This window comes from Enhydra lutris, unplaced genomic scaffold, assembly GCF_002288905.1.
Source record: "Enhydra lutris kenyoni isolate GAN:26980312 unplaced genomic scaffold, ASM228890v2 scaffoldscaffold25, whole genome shotgun sequence".
NCBI lineage: Eukaryota > Metazoa > Chordata > Mammalia > Carnivora > Mustelidae > Enhydra > Enhydra lutris.
In genome coordinates this window covers 2,401,024-2,415,709 of record NW_019154109.1, presented here as the reverse complement: position 1 = coordinate 2,415,709, position 14,686 = coordinate 2,401,024, and the positions used below count along the sequence as shown (strand labels likewise).

The 14,686-nt window shown below is 34.4% G+C and overlaps 1 protein-coding gene across 5 annotated transcripts in view; it reads right to left on the bottom strand.

Moving 5' to 3' along the window:
• Positions 1–14,686, bottom strand: part of LOC111150935 (protein tyrosine phosphatase, receptor type C) — a 126,176-nt gene that overhangs the window by 61,749 nt on the left and 49,741 nt on the right. For 2 of the 5 annotated variants that reach the window (XM_022508625.1, XM_022508626.1), the window contains exons 3-5: positions 7,866–7,889; positions 3,780–3,977; positions 924–1,058 (exon numbers count right to left, since the gene is read on the bottom strand). In XM_022508625.1, the coding sequence (XP_022364333.1) occupies positions 924–1,058; positions 3,780–3,977; positions 7,866–7,889 (357 nt within the window). The remainder of the gene's footprint in view (positions 1–923; positions 1,059–3,779; positions 3,978–7,865; positions 7,890–14,686) is intronic. The other 3 variants (XM_022508627.1, XM_022508629.1, XM_022508630.1) reach the window with 2 other exon arrangements.

Here is a 14,686-nt window from a genome sequence, read left to right as displayed (position 1 = left end):
CTTTTGCCTGAGGTTCTCATGGCAGCTGGAGTAGGCGGAACGAGGCGGGGAGGCAAGGGCAGCTCGGTCCTCAGTTGTTTTAAGCTTGTGCATTGCCTCTAAGGATTTTTGTGCCAAGGGAAGGGTTTAATCCCTCAAAATAATGATCATTCTATTGGATAGGTTTGACTTCCATGTTTGATTCATACTTAGAGCAAGGCCACTTTAGCCCCAGCTCTGTAGGCTGTCCCATTTCTATCTTTAACCTTCAGGTACTCATGCTCCTACAATTTCATATGTGTCTGTGTGGATTTTCATTTTTTGGGACCAAAAAAAAAAATAAAAAAGCCACCATGACGTGACTTAGACGCTGATTTTGGAAAGACAAGGGAGGGAATATTTTGCATTGCTTTATATACAGAGATGCTAAGTTAAGAGAATCTTAATGTTTGAATGGGGAATACAAAGCATCTACTTCTTTTTTCCCATTTAAAAAAATAATTAAATTGTAGTTACAATTTCTTACTGCCCTTCATTGATGATGGAAATCATCCAGTCTTCATCATTTTGTTTATTGGCCAGGGATCTTTAAGCAATAATTCATATATATTATTCTTTATTGGCAGCAAAAAAGTTCTCACTCTGCAATGATACTTGCCCCGGATATAAAGAAACATAAGAGAGTATCCTAAATAACCGTTTCCTCCAGAACAGGTCTTTCTTTTATTCTTGTAAGTCTCATTCTTTATGATTTCGTCTGTATTACAAGGAAATAGTTATGTGGCCTCACAAACGACAGTAACTATGGAAATGTGAAATTCCACATTCACCAACTAGCAAGTGCTACACGTTTAACAAGTGGTTGGATTCCCACACACTGTTCTTAAACACAGGCAGTTGTCACGCTCTCTTCCTATCTGCGCAAGTCTAACAGCCCCGCAAACCTGATGTGTCATTCCCGCCCAGAGCAGGGGTGAGTGGGGAAAGGGTAGCAGCGCTGCTGGGTGTCTGCGTGTCAGATCCGGCAGAGGACGTCTGCAAGACTGCGTGCGTGGGGTGGAGAGACGGCTGTGTAACACCTAAGGTAAGAAAGTGAAATCATTTCAGTGTTTCCTCACTCTAGATGAAAAATACAAATAGTAGGAGGTTATAAGTATATTTGTTTACCGAACTGTGAAATGACTCAGTCTATTAATATGTTTGTCTGCCTCTAGTCAAATTGGCCTGGCGGGAAGGTGGCACCTGTGTTCTTGATTTACATATTCCCAGAGGCTCCTTCTGGGCCATGAAGTCACAGATGACTCAGGTTTCCAGGTGGCTTTTTTTTTTTTTTTTTTAACCTCTACGTCCCTATGAGCATTGTGCACCCTCCTGCAACTTTACAAACTGAAAACTGGGATCTTTCTTTGTAGGCAGAATCAATAACAAATCCGTCAATATACAATAGGCAAATCATTAAAAAAAAAAAGAAAAAGAAAAAGAAAAATAATGAACCAGACATGTAACAGACATCTAATATATGCAGTGGCCAAAAAGTATATGGAAAAATGCTCGTCAGTATGAAATTTTTTTCAATGTACAAATGAAATATTTTAACTGTTGTACTGGCAGAGTTGTAAAAGATTAATTAATATCTAGTACTAGAAAAGATGTGGGGAAACAGTTGCACACACACATACACAGACTCTCTCACAGAATCCCATGTCTAGAGTCTGGAAGTTATAACACAGATAAAACAATATCTTTAAGAATCAGGATTTGGGGGCACCTGGATGGCTCAGTGGGTTAAACCTCTGCCCTCGGCCCAGGTCATGATCCCGGAGTCCTGGGATCGAGTCCCACATCAGGCTCTCTGCTTATTTGGGACCCTGCGTCCTCCTCTCTCTCTCTCTCTCTCTCTGCCTACTTGTGATCTCTGTCTGTCAAATAAATAAATAAAATCTTAAAAAAAAAAAAAAAAGAATCAGGATTTGGAGAAATAGTATTTTCATTGTGTATGTGTGTAAAACAAATACATATATATATATATATATATATATATATATACATACATACACATATATATACTTATACAAATAAATATATGTATTTATATAAATACTATACGTATGCATTTTAGTATTTATAAGCATAAGTATATACTTTGTATATGCTTCTATACTGATGTTTCGCAACATGCATAAAATATTTTTGTAAAATTAAGCTTAATGATTTTTGAATGATTTTGCTTCATAATGAAGTCTAATGACTTTTGAGTAATTTTGAAAATGTATGAGAACATTACAGTGTTAGGAAATGGATCAAAGGATTTTTTTCACTACATATATCTGTAAGTCTGAATATTTTATTGTATTCCACAACATAGATCGATTACAAACAAAAATTAAATAACATATATAGATTTTATCCCAGTAGATAATTAAAATATCACCTGATAGCAAGACTTTTTTCTAGGGGGGAAAGTTTATTTTTTTATTTGAAAGTATAAGAAACCTTCCAAGATAATTTCACCATCAGTATTATTGTGCCAGAGCAAGTTAGCATTTTAATATTACTATAATATTTTTATTATTATTTGCCCTTATTCCTAATCTATTCCCTTTTAAACATTTCTTCTCACATTTTGCTTCATCTGGAATGTTGTATGCATGTATTTGTGTACAAGAAATGAAATGCGGAAACTTTGAAATTGAAAACTCTGCGTGACATTTACTCAGTAAAAAAGTTAGTAAAAAAGTTTAGCCTGAAATGTTCTGCCTAACCATCAACACCCTCCTCCTCACATTCTTTTTGTTAAAATTCGGGGCAATGAATTCAAATGCTTGCAATGTTTAGATAGGTCCTAGCTGCTGCTCTGCTAGGGTAATGGGGAAAATTGGAGGAAAGATTGGATGTACAGTCCTGTAATCAACATACAGAGGCATTTATCATTTATTTAACTGCTTATTACAGCTAATAAACTTCATCAGTATGATACTTCAAACATTATCATGTACTACCCCCCAAATTTTTGAGATAGTGTTAGACGTACTTGTTTTCCAAACTAAGATTAATGGCCCTGTTAGGCAGATAGCTTAATCTCTAATCAGAATATGTCTACAAACCTGTTTGCCTCAGAAAATGACAATATAGCGCATTATTTCAGAAAAGACATGAACAACCCTCTTTGAGAGTTGATTTATGTACCAAATACACTGGCAGACCTAACAATATATAAAAAATGAACACATTACAGATTTATTGGGATTCTGAAGAGTCTCAGTGGTCTTCCCTGGCGAAAATGCCCCCCACATCACTCATATTTTGCTATGAATGTCACCACGTTACCTTAAATTCTACCATTAGGACCCACAACCTAGATTAATATTTTTTTAAATAATGCAAATATCCCTGGGGGAAATCCAAGTAGCAAAGCTGAATTATTAATCCTCAGTGTGGTTTTTTAAAAAATAAATTGTATATCTCCAGTAATTTTGTGATATTGAGAATCTGGAGTTGAACAAAGAAAGACTCTGCTTTGGAATTCCAGCCAGGGAGAATCCCCCTCCCACACAAAGTTCCTTGTGGGGGCTTCCCCACCCCCAACCCTTCCCGATGTCTCCTCAACAGAGATCATTCATTACTTTGGCCAGTCAATATTTCATGAACACCTAGATGTCCCACCCTTAACATGCCTGAATAAAATCACATACATAGAAACTGCACATGTAATTTAAAGAAAAACCGTTTTGATAACTTTAGAATTCAAAAAGAAAGATTAGTTCTCCTAAACTCATTTCAGTTAACATCTCTGTGCCAACCTGTCACAGCAAGAGTATTATTATCCAAATGGCTCCAGGATCTTTCAGTTGGAGTAATGTCTGGATTAAGAGGAAGTGGGGTGGTGTCTGAGGAGTTATTTTCTCTTTCAGAGATGCTTGGGAGTGAGAATGCAGTGGTGCGGGCAGATAAGGGGTCGCCAGAAGTCAGAGCACTGAGCTCTTCTGTTAACTTCAGTCCTATTGTATTCATGGGAGATGGAAGAAAGAAAACAAAACAAAACAAAATATATGAATCATATCCTGCAACATATACTCATCTGAATTTATTAACTCCCCAGTCTATTATGGCGTGTATATAAATATATAAATATATATATGTATATGTGTACATACATGCACAACATAGACAAGATCTATGGTGTGTGTATATGTGTATACACCGTGTGTGTATATATTAGTAAATACATATACATATATACATTCATATATATAAATATAGATGCATACAGAGGTATAGATATATAAACTTAGATATAAAACAAGTTACAGAACAGAGGCTAAAGATACAAATGGGGAAATGAAATTGAAAGCAACTATTCCCTGCCTTCTTCCCTTTCAATTGCTGGATTCTCAACTGTCCAAGGCAAATGGGTTCAGAAGGACTCCGAGAAACAAACTGAGGGTTGTGCAAAGGGAGGTGGGTGGGGGGATGGGGTAACTGGGTGATGGGCACTAAGGAGAGCATGTGATGTGATGAGCACTGGGTATTATACGGACCTAATGAATCAATGAACACTATGTTAAAAACTAATGTACTATATGTCTGGTAAATGAATTTAAATTAAATAAATAAAATAAAATAAGGATGGAACACACATACAAAGAAAATTGATGAACAGAAATTATAAAAAGAGAAATGTAAAGGACTTATTAATGAAGAATAGAGAAAGATAAACTCCAAAGGAGATTATTAGGAGGACAAGTGTTCCAGGAGGAAAAAAAAAAAAAAAAATGAAAGATAAAGTCCTAGGTACAAAGTGATTATTTTTTAATAAATCAAAGTCAAACAAAGCAGATTAAGTAAAAGACAGGGAAACAAAAGTCTCACACAGATACACAAATGACTCAAGTCTACAAAAATGTTTTCAATTTTTTGATGATGTCTTATATCATTATTTCTTCACCTCAGAAGAAAAACAATGTCACAAGGCAGTGTTGAAATAGGTACAGGCACAGCTGATTGAAGTATACATTTGATAAAAAAAAAACTTCCTGCAGGCACATCAGCACCGGTGTTAAAGGCCTTTAAATTTTTGGTGGTCTCTTACTCAGAGTGTGTATTTCTTTATTAAAGAATGGGGGGGGGGGGCGCTTGTGAAGAATACACCAAAAATTGTTTTTAAAAAAACCACATTGTGATTTCTGGATATTGAGGTTATAGTGATGTGTTTTTTCTAAAGCATCTGTGTTTCACATGTATTCACTTTTATGAATAGCCAAATTGATGTTTTTCAATATTTAATTAACAAAAATTGAATTATATCACACAAGTATTTCAACCATTCAGTGCAACAAGAGTGGGTAAGAGAAAATAGCACGAATGTGAGAAGAGGAAGAAGGGGAGAAACTGGAAATGAGTAGAAGTGATAAGAATTAAGAACCGAAATTAAAGGATTACTGAATAGGGAATTAAGAAAATAGAAGTTGAAAGGACACACCGAAGTCCTTGCTTCATTCATTTAATGTCAAAGGCGAAGTGAAATCAATGTTTACTAAATACAGATTAAAAACCATCCAAACCCGGGGCGCCTGGGTGGCTCAGTGGGTTAAGCCTCTGCCTTTGGCTCAGGTCATGATCCCAGGGTCCTGGGATCGACACCCGCATCGCGCTCTCTACTATGTGGGGAGCCTGCTTCCCCCCTCTCTCTGCCTGCTACTCTTCCTACTTGTGATCTCTCTCTCTGTCAAATAAATAAATAAAATCTTAAAAAAAAAAAATCCAAACCCGACTGAACTTCCCCGAGGCCCTACACATGAAATAAGGTGGAACTCTGCCGTGGTTCAGAAATCCAAAGTGATAGTACAGTTGTTACAGTCCTTGTTTTCCAAGGCAAATTTCCAAAATCTCTAGAATTTCATGACCCAGTAACTCACAAATCAATATATTTACTAGCAAACTTTCACCCATAATACAGGCCAACACATCTAGCTATGTAATAGGCAAGTAGCTCCTTCTGGCTTCTGTGTAAAATTCTAAGTCTAACTTGACTTATTCTCTCACCTGTGCTCTTTGTTGAATAAAAGGAAGGGAGGTGGGAAGAGGAAAAGACAGCATGAAGAAAGAGAAGGAGAAAGAACAGGGAAGGGAGAGAGGGAGGAGCTCAAAATTCTGCACAATAACATTAATGCACTTTCATCATTATAGACTTGAACAATTACTAATTTGTTGTTTTTAGGTTAAACCGTCTTTGGTTTGGGCAGGATTTTGATGATCTGTTCTGCTTTAAGGAAATGTGGTGACATTTTCCCTTTATCACATTTTTTTTAGATTTGAATTACAAAGAGAGTGAAAGGAATATCGTTCCAAATACCTAGTAAATTGTGCTAGGCTTTGTTGAAGAGTAGCATTCCTAAAGATTACATCCCATCAAGCAAATCTACTCCAAGGTCTATGCAAAAAGGATGTTCAGAAAACTACCCTCCTACCTAGACACCTTAATATGCTTACATATGACTTAAGCTCAGTGCATATTCCTTAATTCAATGAATAAGAATTTAATTCAGGGCTAGAAAGCACACTCCAGTTGCCACTTCTACACTGTCCTTCATCTTTACTTTGGAGATACTACTGGTTTCCACAGATCATTTTCTTTTTGGCAGTATTTGCAAGAAGACATTCTCATTTGCATTTGGGCTCACTATTTTGACTTACCTGATGTCATAATTTTAAAGCTTGTTATAATGGTCAGTGCAGAGATAACGGAAACTCAGTAAGATGAGTCATCTACCATTGTAAACATTCACTCCCCATTCTACCCATTCCCACTCCCTCCTGAAACAATAATCAATTTATATGATTGAAATGAACTTAATCATTTGTAAAAAGTGGAGGTGCTACAATGCCTGAAAGTAGTTGGCATAAACCAATCACGTCTACTATGCATTAAATACTTTTTCATGTATTTATAAAAATTCTCTGCTGTACTATACAATGATAAAATCCTAATACTACATCTTTTAAAAAAAATAAGAGAGTATGTTTCTTATGCAGATTCAGGAACATTTTGTTAGTTTCCACATAGTTCTTTGATTCCATAGTTTGAAGTGAATTTTCATTTAATTAAAAAAATTCCTTTAATTACCCAATTCTCAGAATATTTTGAATGAACCTAAGCAGAACTGTGTATTATAATTATCAAAACAGAATTATCTTAGTGGCTTTACTTACCTTCTTAATGCATACTGTCAACCATATGATGAATCAGGAAATCAGTAATACATTTTAAATAGCAATAACGTTTAAGAGATATAACTTATTTTCTCTCTTATTTTGCATGTAGTATGTGTGAATTTATTTTTAACATTTTCATTGTTTAAATTTAATTTACCTCAGGATTAGAATACTCATTAAGATTATTAATTCCATTGTGACAACAGAATTTGGAAATGATTATTATAAAATATCTTACTATTATCAAAGTGTTTCTTTTATATACATATGTATATATGTATAACATATGTAATATGTTTAGAACTCTAATTTCTCAGATAACTCCTTAACCAAGTTTTGAACCATGAAATTTTGTGATCTAACTTGAATTGTTTGTAATGTTAAAATTTAAAAAGAGATTGGAGTCCTGCCATACAATTTATTGTCAAGTTTAAGAAAAGCTATAATTTATACACAATAACATATATACAAATACATTCAAGTAGTTGTCAATCTTTATATCTTATAAGCAAGAATATTAAGAACAAGAAAATATCAAGAACCATTAATAATTATAACATTCATTCTTATAAAATGATTTTACTGGATAACAATAGAAAATTCTATCAAAATTAAATATATAAATTTTGAAAGAAAAAAAATAAAATAAGTAAAGTACAAATATTAATTCTTACCAGTAGAGGAACTACGGTTTTGTCCTGAAAAAAGGAAAAAAAATCTCTTAGAAAATTTCAAATTTCACACATACTTATATAAATATAAGTTAGATTTATATATATATATGTATATATATATGTATATGCATATATATACATTCAACTCTATGTTAGTGAACATTCACAAAATGGCAATTTTCATTACCCTTTTCCCCACTGAAACTACATTCCTTCTCTTAATGTCATGTTTACAAAGCCGAAGTGCATTAAAATTGTGCTATTAGCTTTTGAATTCTCAGGTAAAATAAGAAAAATAATAGAATAAAGGAGAACTATTAGAATTAATTTCAAACTTGGAAAAGACCTTAGACCTTTACCCCCAAATGCATTCATTTATTTAGATAATGATTATTTACTGAGTGCCTACTAAGTGCTAGACATCATGCCACATTCTAGGGCTATAATACAACCAAGATACAGGAATTTCCTGGCCTCGGTGAGCTGAATTCAGGGTGAGATACAGATTAAAAAAAAAAGAAAAAGAAGAAGAAGAAAAAGAAGACGTCATACAGTGTGATGACCAATGAGACAGAATGTGCTATAGAACCACATAGGAAGATCAGCTAATTTAGTCTTCTGGGGTTGGTGACCAGCTGGGGGAGGAGGTGACAGAGAGGTTTCTTGGATACATTAAGCTGTGACCTAAAGGATTATGGACAGTTTTAGCTTAGTGCTAGAGGAATAAGAAACTGGGATTTGTCTTATAGGCTTTAGAAAACCTTCAGAGGAGGGTGTTTAAGGGGAGGTCTAATGGAGAAGCAATTCAATTTTTTTATTGACCTTGTTATAAAATGGAAAATAGTTTATCAGATGGCAAAGCTGGGGACAGAAACATCAGGAGACTAAAAGAAAAGTATATGAAGTAGATGATGTTCTATATGAGGAAAATAGTACCAAAAAAAAAAAAAAAAGAAAAAGAAAAGAAAAGACATGAAAAAAAATCTGTGAAACACTTGGAAAGTAGCCATCATGACTTTGTAAATGTTCTACAACTAGAGGAGGGCAGAGAATGAGTACGAAGGAAAAGCATTCAGGTTGATAACTCAACATACTAGGCAATTGCATTACGTAGATTTTGGAAGCTCTCATTAAGCTGAAGAAGAAATAAAAGACAAAGAGGAAAATTTGGTATGCTTGTGACTTGTATGTAAAAATGTTTGGTAACATTTGGAGGTGGAGTTTGGTAGCTCAGGATATACATCTGGACTAAGGCTATGGATCAGCATATAGATGAATATTGTAGGTAAGAAGGGGAAGGAGACTCCCCAGTCATAAAAAAAAGAAGAGTGTCCAAGATAGAATTCTGAAGTTGAATAGATATTAAAGGAGAGGGACTGCAAAGGTGACCTAATTTTCTGTGTAGGAGGGAATTTGAAATCAACAAGGGTTATGAGTAGAGGGTGTTTCAAGAAGGAAATTAACAAGCAGCTCCTGGGTGTCTCAGTCTGTTAAGTGTCTGCCTTCGGCTCGGGTCATGATCCCAGGGTCCTGGGATCAAGTCCTGCAATCAAGTCCTGTGTTGGGCTTTCTGCTCAGCAGGGAGCCTGCTTCTCCCTCTGCCTCTACCCTTCTCCCCTGCTTGTGCTCTCTCTCTCTTAAATAAATAAATAAAATCTTTTTAAAAAAAGAAGGAAATTAATGAAATCAAATGAGATGAGAGCTAACATTGGACTTATCAATGAGGTTCATGGAAATGCTGGAAAGGCCGGCTTTATTGTTGTGTTGGGAACTGGATTCAGTCTGTAGGGAAGTGAAACATGTTTTCATCCCCCTCTTTGAAAATGACTATTAAAAAGATCATAAAGCTCTTTCCCAAATGATAGTCAACTGATGTGAAAAGGAATCAAGCATTGGATAAAAGAACAGCTTGGCTAGTATTTAAGGAACCTTCCTGCCTTGAGATTTTGTTTTCCACTCTGAAAAAATTTTCTCCCCTCAGAAGTGCCATCAGATGTGTATGACCTAGTATTCTTCAATGACATTCCCTGGCTTATCCTTGATAAAAAAGTATTCATGTGTTATACATTATATATATGTTATGTATATCATATGTAAAAGTGTAATTATTAAAATACATTATTAAAATGTATATATTGTATCAAATATTTTCTTACTTTCTCATTATAGTTCTCTACTGTTTTTCATCATTCAAACTTAAGTACTGTTTTTAATTTACATGATGTGGATTTTTGTTCCTCCTCTTGTTTAGTCAGTTTTTACTTTTTAGCTCACATAAAATATTTTTATTTTTTATTTTATTTTCATTTTCCTATTAGTAGTCGTCTCTCTTTTTATGTGTTTTTATTTCCTTCTAGATTTAGTTCTTAGAATTGTGTTGATTTGTAAAAGAAGTAATAAGAAAAATAAAAAAAAATATTATTATGGGAGTTTTTAACAGCTCTTGCATTTTAAGTGAAAGAAAAAATTATCTTCATGATAAATGTAGATAGTTTAGCATATTGCTACATTCAAAATATTCAAGTTAGTTTGAGTGTACTAGATATAATACATCTACATATTCCATCTAATACATCTCTCTCTTTATCTAAGAAGTATATAGGCTTTTAAATATCTAAAACTATTTTTGATATGTCCCTTCTCAATATAAACACCCAATTCCTTGGAAATTCAAACAAATTAATTTGATTCAGTTAAGTAAAAAAAAAAAAAATTTGTTGCTTTTCTGTCATGATATTAGGTGCTAGGTTTGAACATGTCAAAGGCATGATCCTTTGCTCTGGGAAAAATTACCATCTGAGATATATCTATATCCATACTGATAGAAATCTCCAAGAGTCTGCAAAGACATTTGGGTCATGATGAACTTGATTAGGACTAATAATTAAAATTCCTTCCATTGGAGATCAGCAAGAGTCACAATAAGACGAGGGGGAAGAAAAGCAGACATTGATATGTAGCTAAAAGTGCTGCATATCGTAAGTGGTCGATAAGTAATTGCTGATGGTTCTGAGCATGAGGAAATGCAAGGGAGAAATCAAAGAGATCTGATGACAACACCTTTGGGAGAAGAGCCAGGAGCAAGCCATATAGGGCTATGATGAAGAGATTGGATTTTTTCCTGAGACAGGTGGAAGCCATTGGATCAATAAATGTAGAAGAGAAATCAAATAGTAGACCTAATGACAGAGAAGAGAGGAAATCTTAATATCACCTGTCGTATAGCCATCACTAATTCCACCAAACACTATGCTCTGTTGTTCTGGGTTACTGGTTTGTTGCCACCAAAACGTGTAGCACCAATGACATAGAACATGTTATAAAAAGTTTACAATTTGTTACATATTTATTATGGAAATGAAAAAGCAATGTTGGGATAATAAGGAAGCTTTCATTTTAACATAAGAACTATCAATACTAGAGTACATATGCTAGAAATGTTTCTAAACAGTAGACTATCCATCAGGCCACATATATGTTAAATGCCCCAGAGATATTAGTTTAATTCTAACTGCTTCAAACGCAATGAATGTTTTTAGATGCTCCTGGGGGCTCAGTAAGTTAAGCATCTGACTTTTGATTTCAGCTCAAGTCATGATCTCATTGCCCTGGGATTGAGCCCTGCATCGGGCTCCCCACTCAATGTGGAGTCAGCTTGGGATTCTCTCTCCCTCTCTCTCTGCCTTTCCCCACACTCATTCTCCAAATAAATAAATAAATAAACAAACAAACAAATAAATTCTTTTTAAAAAAGCAATGAATCTTTTAAAAAAATATGTAAAAAAAAAAAAAAGAAGAAGAAATATGCGATGTATAGTATTTTAATCCAAGTTTTGAAAAGGAGAACAGGGTAAATTACCAAAATGGAGAAGACAACTTCTACAGGTATATATTTTTAAAAGAATAATTCAGAAATGATATTTTTATTATTATTAGTTGCTAATATCTATTGAGTGTTCATGGTATGCTGGTACTACAGTAAGCCTGTAGCTTATATTTTCTCTCTTAGGGATCACAACACCCTAAGAAGCTTAGAGAAGTCAAGTGCCTTGGCTAAGTTCACAAGGCTAGTATAGGCTAGCTCAGGCTTGAACCTGAGCCCATCAGACTCTGCAGATAATGCTGTCTACCGCCAGGCCTCCTGCTTTCCTCTTTAATTTATCCTTACCACCTTTCCTCTCCATCTAACCTCTCAGCATGGAAATTCTTTTAGCCAATGTTTTAGATTATATAGAAATCGGTATTTATTAAAAGCTCATAAGCTAAATAAAAAAACATCTTAATCAGGATTAGACTACAAAATAAATTACTAATAGTGCTATGAATGATAAAACAAACTTGACCTTAAATATAGACATTTTGGTTAAATTATAGTCTGCTGAATATATGCTCTATGTATGGTATAGGTAAATACTAGAGAAAAATCAGAGGTATGTCAATTTAATTTACTACAGAATATTATTTTGACAGGAAAGTCAACCAAACTACAGTGACATCAACAAAAGTATTGTAACTCACAGACCTTGTGTTTATCTGTGAAGAGACTTCGTAGATTGGAAACAGAAAATTAGCTTCTCTCTATATGTTTATCTACATCTATGTATTTCTGGTCTAATTATGGCCCCATTCAACATTTCCCCAAATCCTTTAATTTTCAATGCAAAAAAATTTAGCATCCATGGCAAACAACATAACATCTAAAGAGGGATCACATCTTCCTTTCCTCTGTGTTCATCCTAACTTTCCATAAAGGCTTCCCAAATTGAATATGTCTTTTCCTATATCCCCATCTATCTCAGGATCTAATTCTAAATTCCTCTGCTAACTGATTTTCAGGCTATGTTGAAACACTGTAGCTTATTTTGTTTTATTTCATTTTCTTTTTAAAGTATTACACACATACACATAAGTCTTTTATCCCTTTGAAAGAAAATTCCAAGTCTTCAAATCACAATTTAGACTCAATATAAAACTAAACTTACTTATTCTCATTGTCACAAAATCCCTATAAACAGATTTTCACTCTCTGTAACACTTTCAGTCAACATGACAAATCACAAGAAAATTACTTAGGCACTCAATAAATCTTATAGAAACACACTAAAATAACATTTGAAAAATAGAAACCACTTCCAAATTTAAGTTATTGTCCTTAAGAAAATATTCGGGAACTACAGCACTGCAACTTGAAATGACATTAATTTCAAAAAACCGTATCTACTAGATTACATAAATTTACAAGATTTTCAGTTACTTTAAAAATATCAAAAAAACTTAACTACAAATCTCAAAGAAGGAATATATATAAAGATAACCTACATGATGGGGCACCTGGGTGGCTCAGTGGGTTAAAGCCTTCAGCTCAGGTCATGATCCCAAGGGTCCTGGGATCGAGCCCCACAACAGGCTCTCTGCTCGGCAGGGACCCTGCTTCCCCTGCTCTCTCTCTGCCTGCCACTCTGCCTACTTGTGATCTCTGTCAAATAAATAAATAAAATCTTAAAAAAAAAAAAAAGATAACCTACATGATAATAGTCTCATTAAAAATCTAACAAATATCTAAAGGACATATCCCCTCAAAAAACCACTCTAATGACTTATGTAAATATAAGCAGTACAGGAACAAATACGTCCATGGAAACTGTCTACCTAGGTAGAAAACTGTTTCGGATAAGGTAGATAGAGAAGTCACCCAAATATTTAGAGAGGAGACTGCCAAATGTCTGCAGTACTTTTGTCAATATTTCCCATCACATTTTGTAACATTTACTAAATTATATGAGCAATGACTTCAATTGTCTATTGTATTTTACATATGCAGACATTATCAGAACATTACCCAAGTCATAGAAGAAGTGACTATGCTGAAGCTTCATTGTTGAACAAGAAGACCTGATCAGACTGGTTGCATGAAATACTTAGTTATTTCATGACTTACTCACTCTGCTTCAGTATATGGTGATAGAGTTATCTCCTCGGCCAGTGCCAATCAAGAGAACTAATGGAGTTATCTCAGCTGTTTGGCATAGGCAGACAGCACTGTACCCTTTATGCCCTAGTTCATGTATGACTTAAAAGCCATCATATATTGTTAGTGGACTCAAATTGACATGGAAAAAGCAAATAAACCTCTGCAGAAAGTACTTAATAATTAGTGCGTAATAAATACCTATTTAATATTAGGAGATTGTATAAATACAAATAGCATTGCCATATGTGGGAACCTTCTATATGAACAGTGCTGGTGTGGAAAACAGGTAAAGAAAAATCAGTGAAATAGCAGTGGGGATGAAGAGGGGGCATGTATACACGTGTGACACTAAAAAGAAAGCATCAGTCCCTCTAAAAGTATGAACTGCGTTGAACGCTCTTAAATTCTACAAATGCAGGAAACAAAATGTAATCTACAAATGCAGGAAACAAAATGTAATCTACAAATGCAGGAAACAAAATGTAATAGAAGAGAGCGTAGTAAAACTTGGTGTTTCTATATATTATCTTTTGACTTCACTCTTCTGGGACAACATTTTCTACATTTATTTTTTAAGGTAAGTGCCTATTTTTCATTATTAAGACAAGGGAATATTTAGAAATATTCCAGTAGGTGGCACCATAGCTCCAAAAATCTGTAAATCATTGAGCAAGCACTCATTTCCATTACAATCCTGTTGTGAATCACCAGTGGAATTGACTAAGTACATTGAACAGATGAAAATGTAGATAACAGAGCACTTGATCTTCAAAGCTGTGTTATTCTAACAGATGTATTGTTACTGAATTTACCTTTCCCAATATGTTTCCTTTAGGACTCAAAACGTTTA